The 15,670-nt window shown below is 39.5% G+C and overlaps 1 protein-coding gene across 2 annotated transcripts; it reads right to left on the reverse strand.

Moving 5' to 3' along the window:
* Positions 1 to 284: 284 nt before the first annotated feature.
* LOC143112262 (von Willebrand factor A domain-containing protein 7-like) lies at positions 285 to 12,796 on the reverse strand. 2 transcript variants are annotated; one of them, XM_076274529.1, is made up of 15 exons: positions 12,751 to 12,796; positions 11,515 to 11,690; positions 10,800 to 11,051; positions 10,407 to 10,494; positions 10,133 to 10,256; positions 8,043 to 8,215; positions 7,666 to 7,778; positions 5,965 to 6,081; positions 5,365 to 5,610; positions 4,332 to 4,458; positions 4,067 to 4,222; positions 2,699 to 2,788; positions 2,307 to 2,566; positions 1,846 to 2,136; positions 285 to 693 (listed from the first exon to the last, which is right to left on the reverse strand). In XM_076274529.1, exons 2-15 carry the CDS (start codon positions 11,680 to 11,682, stop codon positions 367 to 369), a joined length of 2,532 nt encoding a protein of 843 aa, XP_076130644.1. In that variant the 5' UTR covers positions 11,683 to 11,690; positions 12,751 to 12,796; the 3' UTR covers positions 285 to 366. The 2 variants fall into 2 exon arrangements, with proteins under 2 accessions (XP_076130644.1, XP_076130643.1); XM_076274528.1 differs by lacking the exon at positions 12,751 to 12,796 and having other exon boundaries at positions 11,515 to 11,927.
* Between the last annotated feature and the right edge of the window lie 2,874 nt (positions 12,797 to 15,670).

The following is a 15,670-nucleotide window of genomic DNA, read 5'->3' on the forward strand; positions in this document are numbered from 1 at the left end:
TATTGTATTGACTTTAATTAGTTGGCTACAGTTTGAACTTTATTTTAAATACTCTGTTATGTGTGAATACATCTGGACTGCTAAAAATGTCGTCGTAATTCTCTTTGCGATGACAGTCTGCCTGTCGGTCATACTAAATAATTTTTGGCGAATTAAGTGGAGATGTCATGTTGTGAAATTGTATAGTCTTGGCAGCTTATCATATCAATACCTTTGTATTTATCAAGACCATGATTCAAATGTGCGATACCATATAAAACAAGAGGTAACACCCAATATTTCTGGTTTGTTGATGCAAACAAGTATTTATTCAAAGGTATTTAAAATTCACAGCGCTGTTGAATAATTATATGAAAAGCACTGTCTTCAGGAACAGTAAGGATGCCAAAAGCTTTCTTTCTTAATGGCCCAAGAGCAGGTGCCCACGTTCCCCGCGGCATCCACCGCCGCCAGCTCCACCTTCTCAGAGCAGCAGGAGGCGCTGTAGGTGGCCTGGGTCACATCCACTCCGCCCTGGCGCGTCACGGTTGTGGCGAGGGTGCCAGTGCCCTGCTGGACTGTGATGGTCTTAATGCCTGAGCCTTTACCGTCCGTCAGCTCGGCGAACAGTTTCCAAGTTGACAGATTGCAGTCGCCAAAGCATTCAGCGTCCACACTGGTCACCTGGCAGTCTGGCGGGGAGTTGTCGGTTACCTTGAAAGGAGGAAACACCAAACGATAAAACCACAATAGGGATACATCGTCTACACATGCAAGAAACTAGAATCCTAGCATAGCATACCCTCAACCTCTACCTGAAGAACACCCAGCATCCTATAGCATTCCCAGAGGCACAAAGCGGTATTACCAGAGAGTACTGTCCGAAGATAGGCTAGCTGGTTTGCATGCTAACTTTAGTTGATATCTTGGAAATACAGCGCAGACGCTATTTTGACATGAAGTCAAACCAAGGATCTTTGGTCAAACTGGTTATTTCTTCACATCCTGTTGTTATTTCCTCTGACTTTGTCGGTAGGCCTATTTGTTGGTAGGGAACCCTTCATGAATCATGTGTGTGTGTGGCGGGGGGGTGGGGGGAGGGGGTGCTAATTCAATGAAACACAGATGAAGGAAGGTGCCTGCTTGATAACCTCAGTGAAAGTCACTGATAGGCTTCTCTGTTGGGGATGTTTCTTGCCCACAAGGGTTGCTCTGTTGGTTAATTTGTTTTTAGTGGTAAATAGGCTAGGCTGTTGATTGGCCGCTGTGGTAGATCTGTGGGAGATTTGAATGTTTTACACACAACAAAACTGCACCTATAGCCTACCCTTTAATGGTTGTAGTTCACAGAAGGTTTACCTCTGCTGGGGGGCACTGTGGCGCAACTGCTTGCAGCACCCATAGGCCTACCGTATTCTGGTCCACTTGCCCATGAGGACCCGTGTTCAAGTCTAACGGCCTCTACACACAGCTGCGTGCGTTGCCGTGCTGGAGACGCATCCCATTCACTTTACATGGGCTTACGTCATCCGTTGCTGAACTGAATTGTGGGTCCGTTGCGTCGCGTTTCTCCCGTCGCTCGTGTTGAGAAGTTCAGCTGTTGCTGCACCGACAGACGACACCGGCCAATCAAGCCAATCTACGGACGGCACCAACCAATTCAAATATACTTCAAGTCATTTGCATAGCTACCGTCGGGAACACCCACTGGCATGCGTTGACGGAACGCAACTGTGTGTAGGAGCCCTGACTCTGGTCATCTCCCGATCCCACTCTATCTCTCTCTTGTTTCCTGTCACTCTCTTCACTGTCTTGTCAGATGAAAAGCATAATAAGGCCCAAAAAAATATTTAAAAGAATGTTTACCTCAGCTAATACAGTGAGGCGGAGCACAGCATAATTAATGTCGCCTCCGGGACCCTGGACCTCAATGGTCAGTGTGACGTCTGTGCCGGAGGGGGTGCCTGCAGGAGCTACAATGGTCAGTGTGCTCTCAGTATGGCCGCCAGCACTTAGAGTCAACTTGGAGGGGAAGGACAATCTGAAGTTGCGGTCGTTCCTCGCTCGGACAATGAATCTGCCTCCTAAACGGGCAGTGGCTACCGTGAAAGGGATGTTAAGCGGGACGCCGGGCTTCAGGTTAGCCGTTGTCTCAGCCTGGGAAACAAACAGTTGCACTAATTTAGTTATTTCCTGCTACACATCAGCTAGAATGTCATTTTTAGAATGATCTGACATGGCAAATTGATTTCTGACACATCTTCAATTGTCCTTTTTTTTAGTTCTTTCATCCATTTCTTTGACCATTTTGACTGGGCTGTACTTACTGTGACTGTCACGCCTGAGGCCCTTAGCTGGGTGGACGACTGTCTCTGGAACATCTCAAAAGATCCTTTGAGGATCGTCCCCTTCAGCTGAACAGCAAAGCTGCCCTCGGGCACTCTGCTCACTGTCGCTAAGTAGCTTTCCATCTCTGTCTTTTTAAGACTTGCAAGCACGATGTTGCCGTGTTCTGGCACCATAGCCACTTCTGTTACTTTCACAGAGTCGGGCATGGTGATAGCCACCAGTAAAGTGGCCTTCGCACCTGAGATTAAGACAGAATATGGCAGTTTTGAGATCAGTCATTTTGCATTCTGAAATATTTTCATGTATTTTTAGTAGGCCTAGCCTACAGATGTGTATCTTTTGTGTCTCGAAAGCAACATGACAATCTTACTGGCAGAGGGTCGGCTGTCAAGAACCACAAATGAGTCAGAGCCTTCATTTACTTCCACAAAGTTGTACAGGAAGTCAATCGGGCTTTGTCCTTAAAAGGTAGAGTCATGCACAAAATGTCATACTCATGAAAGCATGAAATTCAAAATCTTATGACAAAGAAATCTCTGAATGTATAGGCTATTTCATAAAAAGAAAGATCTGTTCCTTTCAGAGCTGTTTAGTGTAATTTATAATAAAACAATAGCCTAGAGATAGAATGTAGATTTATATAGGCCTATACATAAAAAAGTAATCTGAATTAGCATAGAATAAAATGTTCATGAGTGATAATATAACACAACAAAAGGACAGTCCTTTTTAAAGGCCAACATAGAAAAAAATCCCATGATCCTCCAGTCAACTATAGGCTAGATAAGTAGGCCCTACATTTTTTTAGACACCAGTAGGTTAGGGTAAGGGGATGATCTAAATGTGGTGGAAATAATCCACTGTATGTTTTCATGATTTTGAATTGGACTAGACACCACATCAATCCAATACCTTGACAAGGTATTGAACACAGCCATGCTAATTTAAGTGGTGCTTTGTTCCATGAGTTTGGGATGAGTTTTGGATAGTTGGTGCCCTTGAAGCATAGTGGCCGGCCGCACGTCCATGTGATCTCAAAACATTGGAGGGTACACAAGTGTCTTGCACAGAGCCTCACACGCACCCTCTGATGTCGAAACGCTGGGTCAATAGTCTGCCAGGGTCACGCAATAGTCCGCCATGGTCGGCGTGACAGAAGTGCAAAATGCAACACTGGCCTTAAGGCAGTCATGCAATTTGACCTCTCTACTATAATGAGAAAATTCACCGGTTTCCCAGCATTCTACATTAGCAGGAGCTAATTTCTCTTCTTCACTAAATGCCTTTAATTATTATTTATTACACTGATGTGCTTGTGTCACAGCACTTGTAGAAATATTCCTTTTGATTTGTGACATACCTGGAGGCTAGCTAATAGGTGACGTAGATTTATGCTGAAAGTGACTCCTGGCAAGAGCACAGAGTTCATAGCAGCTCAACAGAGATAATACAAATGCATTAAACTAGCTGAAAACAACAGTTAAATGAAGAGTAGCACATTTCCCATCGCATAATGTCTGTGCAAAAAAAAAACCCAAACAACTTCTCTCTCAGAAATCTGAAATCAACCAAATAATGTAGGCATGAGAATATGGAAAAATAACCACACACTTTAGGATGTAAAAATATATGCAAAGGAAAACCTTACTGAACATTCTATGTTAATTAATATGATAATAACACTGAATGACTAATCAGATATGCACATGTTTATCAAAACAGTAAAAATAGGTCTTACCAACGACTTTGACTGTGTAAGATTGAGATGCCTGAACTTTAATGACCCATAATCCCTTTTTCTTGACATCTGCGTTGATGTGCATTGTGTATACATTCCCCACCTTGTTGATGGTACCCAGTGCACCTGTTGTTTGAGTGCTGGTCTGAGAGACACCTTTATAAAAAACATTTTAAAGGACGGTTAGCATGCAGGCTAACAGGTTTTAATTCACTTTACTCAGTTAAATAATCTTTTCTGAGGTTGACCAGAAGGGTCTTCTCACCCATGGCACTGGTGATGGTAAATGTTATATGGCCCCCAGTGATGTAGATAGCAAGGTGACTTAATGTTGTGTCCATGTGAAAGGGGAATTGTTCTGATCGGTCCCTCACAGCTTGAAAAACGGTCACCTGTTCCGAAGAGCAAAAGTAAAGACATGTTACGGAGCTTAAGCGGTCAAGCTATATTTATTTTTGAAAATATATAGTAAAACACCGATGGTTAATTATGGAGCCCCTAAAGGGCAAAAATAAAGGATGCAATTGTTCATGTTGAAATTTGTAGAGAAAGAGATGGCATAAGTGATAGCTAAACCTTGTTTGGTGATCTCTGAAGTGATAAATGTTGCTTCAACTTAACAATAAACTGTGACTTGTCTGACAACTTTGAAAAAAGAAAATAGACCTTTTATCTTGTCCTGTCTTACAGTCCACTTGTGGCCCTTGCTTTTGTGGGTGGGATTTTAACATATCATGCTCAATCAATGAACCTAATAAAGACTCACCTACTTACTTACTCTTCAGCTTTCTGATATTCTGTAGTAGCCTACACATTGTTTTAATGCTTGATTTAACTGTTTGATTTTTGGGTGTTTGCCATTGACAATGCAATATCTTCATGAACAACGCTTCACTCCTTCTATAGGTTACTTTACCAGCCATCACATATCCTTATAAATAATCCAAATTCTTGATTAAAATCTCAAGTAGCCTATATGGCTATTTGTTTTGGCTGCCAGCCGAACGATAGAAAATATGTAAATGAGTTTACCCTATTCTCCTCAACTTAAGACGTCACCAGCTGCCACTGATTATATCCTATATCATATCTGCTAAAGAGATGAATAGCTGTATAGCTGAATAGCTGAATAGATGGTGGCCTACTCTCAATCAAGGAACTGCTGTACATTTTTGACAAATATGTTGTAGCCTAGGCAATGGTGGTCAATATCAAAAAAGTAAAAAGTGAGTGGGATTTAGCAGATCGCATTTATCAATTTCTTTCTCTCTTTTTTACCAATAGAAATGTCAACCTACCTTAGCAGAGCTTGATGCATCAGTGATAATGGATGTGGCCCTGGGCAGGGTTGTCTTGGTAACCTCTATAGCCAGTCCACCAGATGCGTGGGCCAGCTCCTCGTAAACCCTGTAACTGGGATTGGACAGACTCCGACGTTCACGCTCATAGTGCTCGTGCTCGTGCTCCTGCTCATCAGATCGCAGCTGCTCATCAGCGTTCCTTCGACGCCGCACTCCCAGCGGATTGGTTAGCATGAAGTTTACCTCAGAAGAGGAAGGAGTAGTGGACAAGAAACACCAGTGAGTGGGGTGGATTAAGGGAAGGCTGGCGGAATTCATGTTGGCTAAAGAGTAATAAAGAGTGAACCAGAGGAATGGTGTTTTGCTTTATTTTAGCCTACCTGTCAGCAGAGGTGTAAAAGTCCTACCATGTATTGGTTCTACCTGTGCACTTATGATTTCACTAATTAGCTCATCTACCTGGTTGAGGTGTTGTGCCAATTAGAATCAGCTGCTTTAATAAAAGGTTGGAGAAAATATGTGAGAGGACTTTTACTGGACTTTTCCACCTCTGCCTGTCAGTGATGATAGAATTTTAAGAGCATTGCTCATACTCACTGTTGACTTCGTCTTCTCTATCAGGACCAGATCTGTACTCTTCAGCGAAATGTCTTTAGCTGAAGCATCCGTGAACAGAAATATTTCTGAATGGGGTGGTGTACTCGTGAGGGCCAGCTGGACAGAAGATGCACAGAAGCAGGAGACAAATATTCAGGAAAATATAGACGCGCTTGAGGAGCTGGAAAACTCATGATGGCTAGCTGGGTTTGTCTGCTTTAGTTTGGAACTGGACATATGTGTTGTTCACAAGCCCTTTTTACAGTCACATCCATCTGATTTAATCTTCTCTAGTTGTTAAAGTGAGTATGTTTAGAGGTGGTTTTGTTAGAACATGTAAAAATGACCTAGAAATAGCATCAGAATGTGTAAAAAGGACATTACATTTACATTCATTTATTTAGCAGACATTTTTCTCCAAAGCAGCTTACAAAATGAGGAATAACATGCTAGCTCCAATAGAGAGGATACCTCGGAGTCAATAAATAATATACCATATTACTACTATACTACTACTATACCATACTACTACCATACCATACTACTACTATACTACTACTAATATATCATACTATACCATACTACTACTATACTATTACTAATATATCATACTACACCATACTACTACTATACCAAAGCATATTATACCACACTACTACCATACAATACTACTACTATACTACTACTAATATATCATACTATACCATACTATTACTATACCAAACCATATTATACCACACTACTACCATATCATATTACTACTATACTATACTATACTACTACTATACCATACTATACTCTACTGTACCATACTACTACTATACCATACTACTACTATACTATACTACTACTATACTATACTACTACCATACTACTACTATACTACTACTATACCATACTATACTCTACTGTACCATACTACTACTATACCATACTACTACTATACTACTACTATACCATACTACTACTATACTACTACTATACCATACTACTAGTATACTATACAACACCACACTACTACTATACTGTACCATACTATACCATACAATACCATACTACTACTACTACTACAGTCATGTTACAAAGTTAGGACACCCATGCTATGACTAAAAAGAGGAATAAAAAAATAATCTTTTGGAAATGTATCTTAATGCCTTAATTATGAAAATGAGTACAAATCCAACCTTTAAGGACACCAATTTTCTTTGTGAATGAATAATGTATCATAAATAAATAATGCTTTTCCTTAAAATACAGGGGGCATAAGTAAACACACCCCAATGTTATATTCCCATAGAGGCAGGCAGATTTTTATTTTTAATTTAATGGATCCAGGACACTATGCATCCTGATAAAGTTCCCTTGGCCTTTTGAATTAAAATAGCCCCACATCATGATATATCCATGATACAGGATTCTACATATATGGGTGGTAGCCTCGTGGTTAAGGAGCTAGGCTAACATGCAGTAGCCTGGAAAGTTGTGGGTTCAATTCCCAGCTTCCACCGTTGTGCCCTTAAGCAAGGCACTTACCCCCAAGTTGCTCCAGGACATTGCCCTTGTAATATAAATTACATAATATGTAAGTTGGTTTGGATAAAAGTGTCTGCTAAATTAATAAATGTTTATGTATACTGCACCCTATCCAGCTCATTTTATATACAGTACTATAGTGAACAGTGTGCTCAGTTGTCCTCATACCTGAAGCGCTGACAGTGACATTTCAGGCTCATCTCCACCCCCGTCAGCTGTAAGACTATTAATGCGCGTCTGAAATTCTCCTGCAACAGTAGTCTTAAAAAAAGGTCCAAAAGCTTGCAAAAGAGTCCAAAAGTGAAAATTAGCAATAATACATAACGGCAACCTTACCCACTATCCCCCACCTCCCCCTCAATATCCAATAAATGTACTATTTTGTTGAAAAACTGAACCACTTTACACCAATACCAATCTTGAACTGTCAAGGTCAAGTTGAACTTTATTATCCAATGCACAAGGGGAAACTCATGTGGTCATTGCACGTCTTGTCCAAACATAATCTTTAAAGACATAGACACCAAAGACAAAACAGACTGTACCTGGATCATTGAAGGGTACCAGATAGTAATCGGAGGGCTCGTCAGGAGTGCCTCTCTTGCTGTCTATGATGGTGGCTGTAGTCTGTCTCACAAAACTAATGTCATCTGACATACTCCCTGTGGTGTCAATCACAAAGCACATTGCGATGGAGGTCTGACTCATCCTCATCAGCCTAAGTGGAAGAGCAAGAGAAGAAGGAAGACGTGGTTAGGTTCGCTCTTAAAACTAATGTTAAGGAGGCGGACATCCCCTAGTCACCCCCCCCCCCCCCCCCACACACACACACACACACAACTGTACTACCCTATCCCATCCATAGTGTCTGTTTATTTACCAATGTACATACTGTAATTACACTTATACATAGCCATATTTTACTGCTCTTCATCCTGCACATACACGTATTCTTAATACTATTATAATGTTACTGTTTCTGCACTACAATGGTACTGTTACCACACTGCACATAGCTGTACACTGTACATATCTGTTTATATGGTTCATACTAAATATCCATATTTATTCAGTTTCTGTAATATATTCTGTTAATACACTGCATATATTGTTCTTACTACTACTATAATGGTACTGCCACTATATTGCACATATCTGTACATGTTGTTTATACATTGTTCATATTACATAGACATATTTATTCTGCTCTTATAAAGTTACTGCTAATATACTGCACATACTTATATTTAATTTATACTACTCTAAACCACCTTCTGAAAACAACTGTATACTGTCTACACTGCACTATATCTTTTGTCCTGTCTATGCACCAACTACTTTTTATATCAGATTGCACTTTTCTGCTTTTTTGCACTTCTGGTTAGACACAAACTGCATTTCGTTGTCTCTGTACTTGTTCTCCGCAATGACAATAAAGTTGTGAATTTGTTGAATTTCCCTTTGGAAAGTATCTTGAATTTCCCCTTGGAAAGTATTTTCCCTTTAGAGTATCTATCTATCTCAATCTATCAATCTAAGTTGAATCTAATGTGTTGAAAATAACACACTTGTGTTGTTTTTAACACATCTCTATGTCCAGATAGGGACAAACACAAGTTTGTTTTAAATGTGCTGCAGACAGGATGAGTTATAGACCCTGTTTCCATTTGGGCGGTATTTGATTGTTGGTAATAGGCAGCATAGAGGATACATTGCAGCTGCCTTCAATAATGACCATTTTGGGGGTAGTTCGAAGTTGTCTTAGGAGGCATGAAAAGAGAGTTTGATCGGTTTGAAACAGCACTTGTTGCCTCATTCTCTTGTTAGGTATCTTAAAAGGCAGCGAGATGCATTGTGAAGTGCATTGAACACTATCCAATGGTGGTGCTGATGGTGTATTTGTTTAATTTCACTGCTGGTTATGCCCCTTGGAAACGAGACGTGAGCAAAGCATCTCCAGACCAATTCTCAGTCTCAGGAAGGGAAGGGACCAAGGTAGTACCGTTCTTGCTAGTAACGTCATTGTCAGAGTCCTTGTCCGTCTCTACAGCAGTAAAAGGGAGAACAAGGGAGAATGCTGACTTTTTGGATAGCCTTGTCAGACGTAATATCCGGCAAATGCACTCTACCTAGAGCACGCTCAAGGCTTTTGGACGTGCCCATTGCTATGCACCTCTACAACCCCTCTGGCCTTGCCGTGCCAGTGAAGCACCCTCCGATTACTGACTGGTGCATGCACTCTTAAAACGAATGTGTTGTTTTTTACACATCTCTGTGTCCAGATAGGGACAACACAGTTTGTGTTGTTTTCTTTTTTTATTTGTTACACAATATGTGTTGAAAATAACACAACTTGCGTTGTTTTTTAACACATCTCTGTGTCCAGATAGGGACAAAACATTCATTTTAAGAGTGTGGGTATCATCAGACTTGCCTTCTCGCCACCCTTGAGCTCAACATGCGTTTTCTATATTTGTTATATTTCGCCGTTTTTATATTCTTTTCCTAGATTTCAACCTAATCAAAAAATGAATGCCCATAGGAGCTCCATATATTTTTGGCAATTTTTTTATCTCTTCCAGCTTTATATTGCGGCCCACCGCAAGCTGGGTTGTGACATCATTTCATGTGGTACCGTAGGAAGTCGGCATCCCCAGCTGCTGCTCTGATGTCCTGCAGGAGATCAACGGAGGCCTTTGTGGCGATCTCCTGACCCTCTTTGCTGATTGTAGGTGTAGGTCTTACCCAGCTTGTTAAATCTGAACAGATCATATCAACAAATGAGTTCCACCATACATGCTATTGGTACATGCACACACACACACACACACACAGAGAAACACAAACACACACATAACAAAGTGAAAAACAACGAGACAGTATGAGCTGTTAATGTTGTCATACCATACCATTTTTAATTGGTACAGCAAGTCTTATAAGTGTGGAGTAGGGCAACTTGCTTTCCAGTTCAATCGGATCACCGTGACCGTAAACATTCTGAAAGGCACATTTCCATATGCATTTACACTGAAGCCTTGGTTAAAGTTTTGGTGAAAATATTGGTAATTATTGTGAATTTGTTGGTAAGCATTTTAATACACTTAATTTGAGTGTGTTAAAAAACAAATATCAACAACCATTACTTATATTTTGACCAAAACTTTAGATTAAAACATTATAGTGTTATATTAATTATATTATTATATTTTGACTTGATTTAAGTAGGCTACTTCTGTTTTTGACGTGATTCAACTATTTCAATGACTTCATGAAAGCTATGCAAGACACTCTCAGAAAGTTACCTGTAGGGCATGGAGAACCTCTCCTAATTTCTCTCTCGCAGCTTCAAAGTTCTTTTTTTGAATACTCGACTTTACGGCAGCAATATTGTCTGTAATGAGCTTACGCCACTGTGCAAATGTCACAGACTGACGGTCATCCAGCCTGGTGCTTCCTTTAGTTAGGCTTATCTCATTGATGGCCATTCGAAAACTGATGGCGGACGCCGAGGATGTGCAGGCCTTCACCAGAGCCTCTGCTGACACTGGCCCAGGCTACAACAAATGAGATTTGTAAGACCACCTTATTTATTGGCTACTGTTACTAGTTAGATAGATAGTTAGATAGATAGATAGATAGATAGATAGAGATAGATAGATAGATAGATAGATAGATAGATAGATAGATAGATAGTAGGCTACATGCATACATTCATACATCCTTTTACATTCATATTCATTCATACATATTTCAATTTTTTCAGTCATCACTGAATGGAACTATAAAGCATTCACTTGACAGAACTGTTAACTGTAGCCTACGCAACCGCAATGCATCACATTTTTTCCACCTGTTTTTTTCTGAATCAACATACTTATCTCATTAATTAAAAACGGCTAATTTTCTGAATTAATGAGACAATAGAGTAATTAATTCTGAACAGGTATTTCTACTATATGACTTTATGAGTTTAAACTACAGGAAACATGACCATCAGAGTGACTCCAAATGTCTTACAGGGAGAACAAATGCCTTTCCCGTGCGCAGAGCACGAGAGCGGCAGGTGGCCGTTGTGGCCTGTATGATGGCGTTCTCCGTCATCTGCAGGTGAGTGTGGGAAGTGGCCAGAGTTCCTCTCAGCGTGGAGAAGAGTGCGAAGAGCCAGAGGATGTGTCCAGTGCCCATAGTGATCTCTGACAGTGAGAGATGCAGAAAAGCAGGAAAGGTGCATGTAAATATCTTTAACGAGTGATTCATCTTCTGTGTGAGAGAGTGCAGCAATGTATGAAATGGTTTATTATGATTAAATAATAATAAAGTTACATTTTTTTAAAGTGCCTTTCACAAACCCAAGGTCACTTTACATGAGGAGACAAAAGGTGGTGACCGATGAAAAGGGAATTACAATAATGGATACAGGAAATAATGAGCACGATCCAAGGTGTATTCTTACAGTCAAGAGATGGTGAAGGTGAGCAATGTTGAAAGAAAGTGGTCATGGTGAGGGACTTGTATGTACAGTATATGTATGGCTGTATAATGTGTACGGATAGTATGTGTGGTACTGCAAGGATGTAGCCATGATGTCAACATTGGGGGGGAGACCAAATCTGTGGCGAGGTCTGGGACCAAATGTGGTGGGGTCTGGGGTACCCCCAAACAGAAATTCAATACATTTCCCATCATGCAAAAATATTATTAAAAATCACAAACAAGTCATTAGTTAAGTCAGTCAGTTAGGGCATTCCAAACTTTTGACGGCCATAGGCATGGATGGATTATGAACCCCTGGGCACAGATGCAAAAAGCCCCCCTCCCCTTAAATGATGACTGTTGTGAATGATGAATGATACAGAAATAGTTTATGTAATGATATAGTATACAAAGGCTATTGCACTATTAACCCAAAAATATTTTCATGAACAATATTACTGTATCTATTTTTAAAAGAATGCCAGAAAAGGACCCCTATATTATAGTTACATGTTGTACCCTTCATTTCATACATTTGCATTCATAGTAGATCAGAGGACTGGTTGAATAGCTAAAAAATATGCATTTAAGACTTCAGATTATACAAACATCTAGATATTATGCTTACAGTATGTAAAAAGCACAACATGCATACTGCTGTAATTGTGTAAAAAGCATGTGTTTATCCACATGGAAATAAGGTATTAATCCTTACATGCATTATCCTATTAATCCTAAATCCATTAAGTAATGTAGTGTAATCCCTCAAGGATATCTTACCTTAATCTTTATAGAGCGATGTTACGTGCAGAGTACAAGGTGAAGAAATAAACTGAAAAATGCTTGTTTGGTATGTGTGTATGTGTGTGGTGATGGGGAAATGAAACGGATGCATTTTATTGCATGGTCATTGTGTTTCTGAGAAAAAAAAAATGGAACTTGTTTCATGCTGTCCCTCTCATCATGTTTACGCAAAGCCAGCTCAAAGGCTATGCCTCAAAATTGCAGGCAGTCTATTATTTACTAACTTTTTTGTGTTTGTGCTTTTTAATTCACTGTTTTTATTGTCAAACAAAGCAATAGAGTGCTATGCTTAATATCACAATAACATCAATATCAATAAAAGGAATCATGACTTCATCCTGATTTATCATCCTCAGACATGATCGAACTACACTATTAGTGCTGCATATGAAGACTTTATAGGAAACCAGCAATTCAAGTTCAATTCCAGTTCATTTCATTTCATTCATCACTGTGCCATAAACAATCAACATTGTCTCAGGGCACAGACAGACACAGAGGTCTGAACCCCCTAGAGCAGGGGTCTTCAACCTTTTTTCATTAGAGACGAAATGGACATGGAGCTTTTATGCTAGTAGTAGCATGCCATGTATTCACATAGCTGATCTCCACCCAAAACCGATGAATTTTGTAGATTTGTATGCTTTTTAAAGGTTCCTTTCAACTCATTTACCTTCTCTCTTTGCAGACTGTGAATTTGATTTCATAGGAATTTTAACATGTTTCCCAAGTGACTGGGTTATCAGATTTATGAACATCTTCCTCAAACCTTTTGGAGAGCTACTTAGAAACAGGTGGGGAGCTACTGGTAGCTCGCGAGCTACCTGTTGGAGACCCCTGTCCTAAAGCACGAATATAAGTTATGGTAGCAATGGTAAAATCTCCCTTTGTACAGGAAGACATTAAGCAATCAATGTACAAACAGATGCCCTCAAACGTAGACAATAGCCTTATCTCAAACGACAGATTCTTGATAGTGATCTACAAAAGAGCTGATGAACTAATTTCAACTAACATTTCAACATGTGCCCTCATGGAAACATGATGTGGTCTCTGGTCATGGTGTTGACTCACAGTGTTTTACCAAAAGCACTGCACTGAACAGTGTGCAATCAGACAGAGCAATCAACCTTAAAGAAACACCATGGAAGAATTTATACCTGCGCCTTGGCATCAATATTCAAGGCGCCAAGACGGTACCCAGTTAGTCAAAAACTGACTAAAAGGGTCATGATCGTTAGTCAAAAACTGACTAAAAGGGTCATGATCCTACCCGATCAACATTACATTGTGCAATATCAAGCGTTCCAGGCGTGCATTGGCAATGTCAGAGATGTCATTCTGTATTATAAGTCAGTGAAACCGTTATTTTAGGGTCAAAGAACTGCATTTTAAAGGGCGGATTTTATACTGCACTATCACTGCATTTTAAGTCATATTTATAGTACAAACTTATTTAGACACACTTTATTATTGTTTTTTATTGCTCTTATTAGTGTTTTGTTAATAATAATAATAATAATAATAATAATAATAATAATAATAGTAATAATAATAATAATAATAATAAGCTTTATTTGTATAGCACCTTTTATAGACAGAATGCAGCTCAAAGTGCTTGGTAATATACATACAGTTAAACCCAAAATTATTCATACCCCTGGCAAATAGCGATTTAATGTTGACCCATGTTGATTTTCTCTTGACCAATATGTTTGCTCTGACAGAGATGACACCAGCACCATGTCTAAAGTGTGTAAGACAATGCGGTAGAAACACAAATATTTAAAAAAAAAAATTAAATAAATAAATCTTTTTAAAATTTTTATGGAAAATAGCATGTCCAAAATTATTCATGCCCTTTTTAATTTGGGAATAATTAATTAAATACAAACACAGACACTCTTTCTCTCTCTTTCACTCTCTCTCTCTCTCTCTCTCTCTCTCTCTCTCTCTCTCTCTCTCGCTGTCTCACACACACATTATATTTCATATCTCATTATATTTCATATCTTATTTTATGTTTTGCACAACATAGGTGGAGATGCATCAATGTTTTGGTTTGTTTGTTTGTTTGTGCATCTTTATTATACAATGACACTAAATATACTTAATGAGTTGACTTGTGTACCATGTAAATAAATCCACAGTTAACCAAACGTACTCCTCAGATGCCTTTATTGTGGCAATATCATGTCTCAAATGATCCCATAGGGCATTTTGATTTATTTCTCTTATTCTAAATATCCAACCTAGGCCTATTTCTGATATCCTATTGCATTTATGAGTTTGACACATTTGTGCCACTTCCTATCTAGGTTGATAGGTCAGTGTTTTTCAACCACTGTGCCGGGGCACACAAGTGTGCCGTGAGAGATCATCAGGTGTGCCGCAGAAAATTACCCAAATGTCACTCACTGGTCCAGAAAAGCAACTGTTGCATCAAAGAATGTATAATCACATGCTCTCATTGATTGTATGATTGCACTATTTGTGGTATGCAGGCATTGTACAACGGGGGCCCCATATCCAGTATAGAATCATCACATATCCAGTTCATAACAACAATTAAATTAGATATAGTCACCTACAAATGAAACAGAGGGCGCTTGTTTTATTGAGCAGGTCTTGCATAGAAGCCATAATAAGGCCATATCTGTGTATTATTTAAAATTTTAGGCTATGGTATGTTTATTTTTTCTTCACACAGGATGTTAGTGTGCCTGGGACATTTTAAGTGTCAAAAGTGTGTCGTGGCACAAAAAAGTTTGCAAAACACTGGCTTAGGTTGCTTTCTATCTGCTTAATGTAGCCATAGGGCATAGTTTCTGCTACTGTCATCCACATGAGTCAGGACAGTTAGAAATCCAAACAGGTCCATCCACTTAACAATTAT

The sequence above is a fragment of the Alosa pseudoharengus genome, unplaced genomic scaffold (assembly GCF_046254945.1).
Source record: "Alosa pseudoharengus isolate Yale_2024_CS ecotype anadromous, Long Island Sound unplaced genomic scaffold, YU_APseudo_1.1 YU_APseudo_1.1_scf_8, whole genome shotgun sequence".
NCBI classification, from domain to species: domain Eukaryota; kingdom Metazoa; phylum Chordata; class Actinopteri; order Clupeiformes; family Clupeidae; genus Alosa; species Alosa pseudoharengus.

Coding starts and splice junctions, on each gene's coding strand:
- LOC143112262 (XM_076274528.1), bottom strand. CDS start 11,754: ATGAATCACTCGTTAAAGATATTTACATGCACCTTTCCTGCTTTTCTG. Junction 11,052..11,514: donor GAAAGGCATTTGTTCTCCCT/GTAAGACATTTG, acceptor CATTTGTTGTAG/CCTGGGCCAGTGTCAGCAGA. Junction 10,257..10,406: donor TGCTGTACCAATTAAAAATG/GTATGGTATGAC, acceptor TGATCTGTTCAG/ATTTAACAAGCTGGGTAAGA.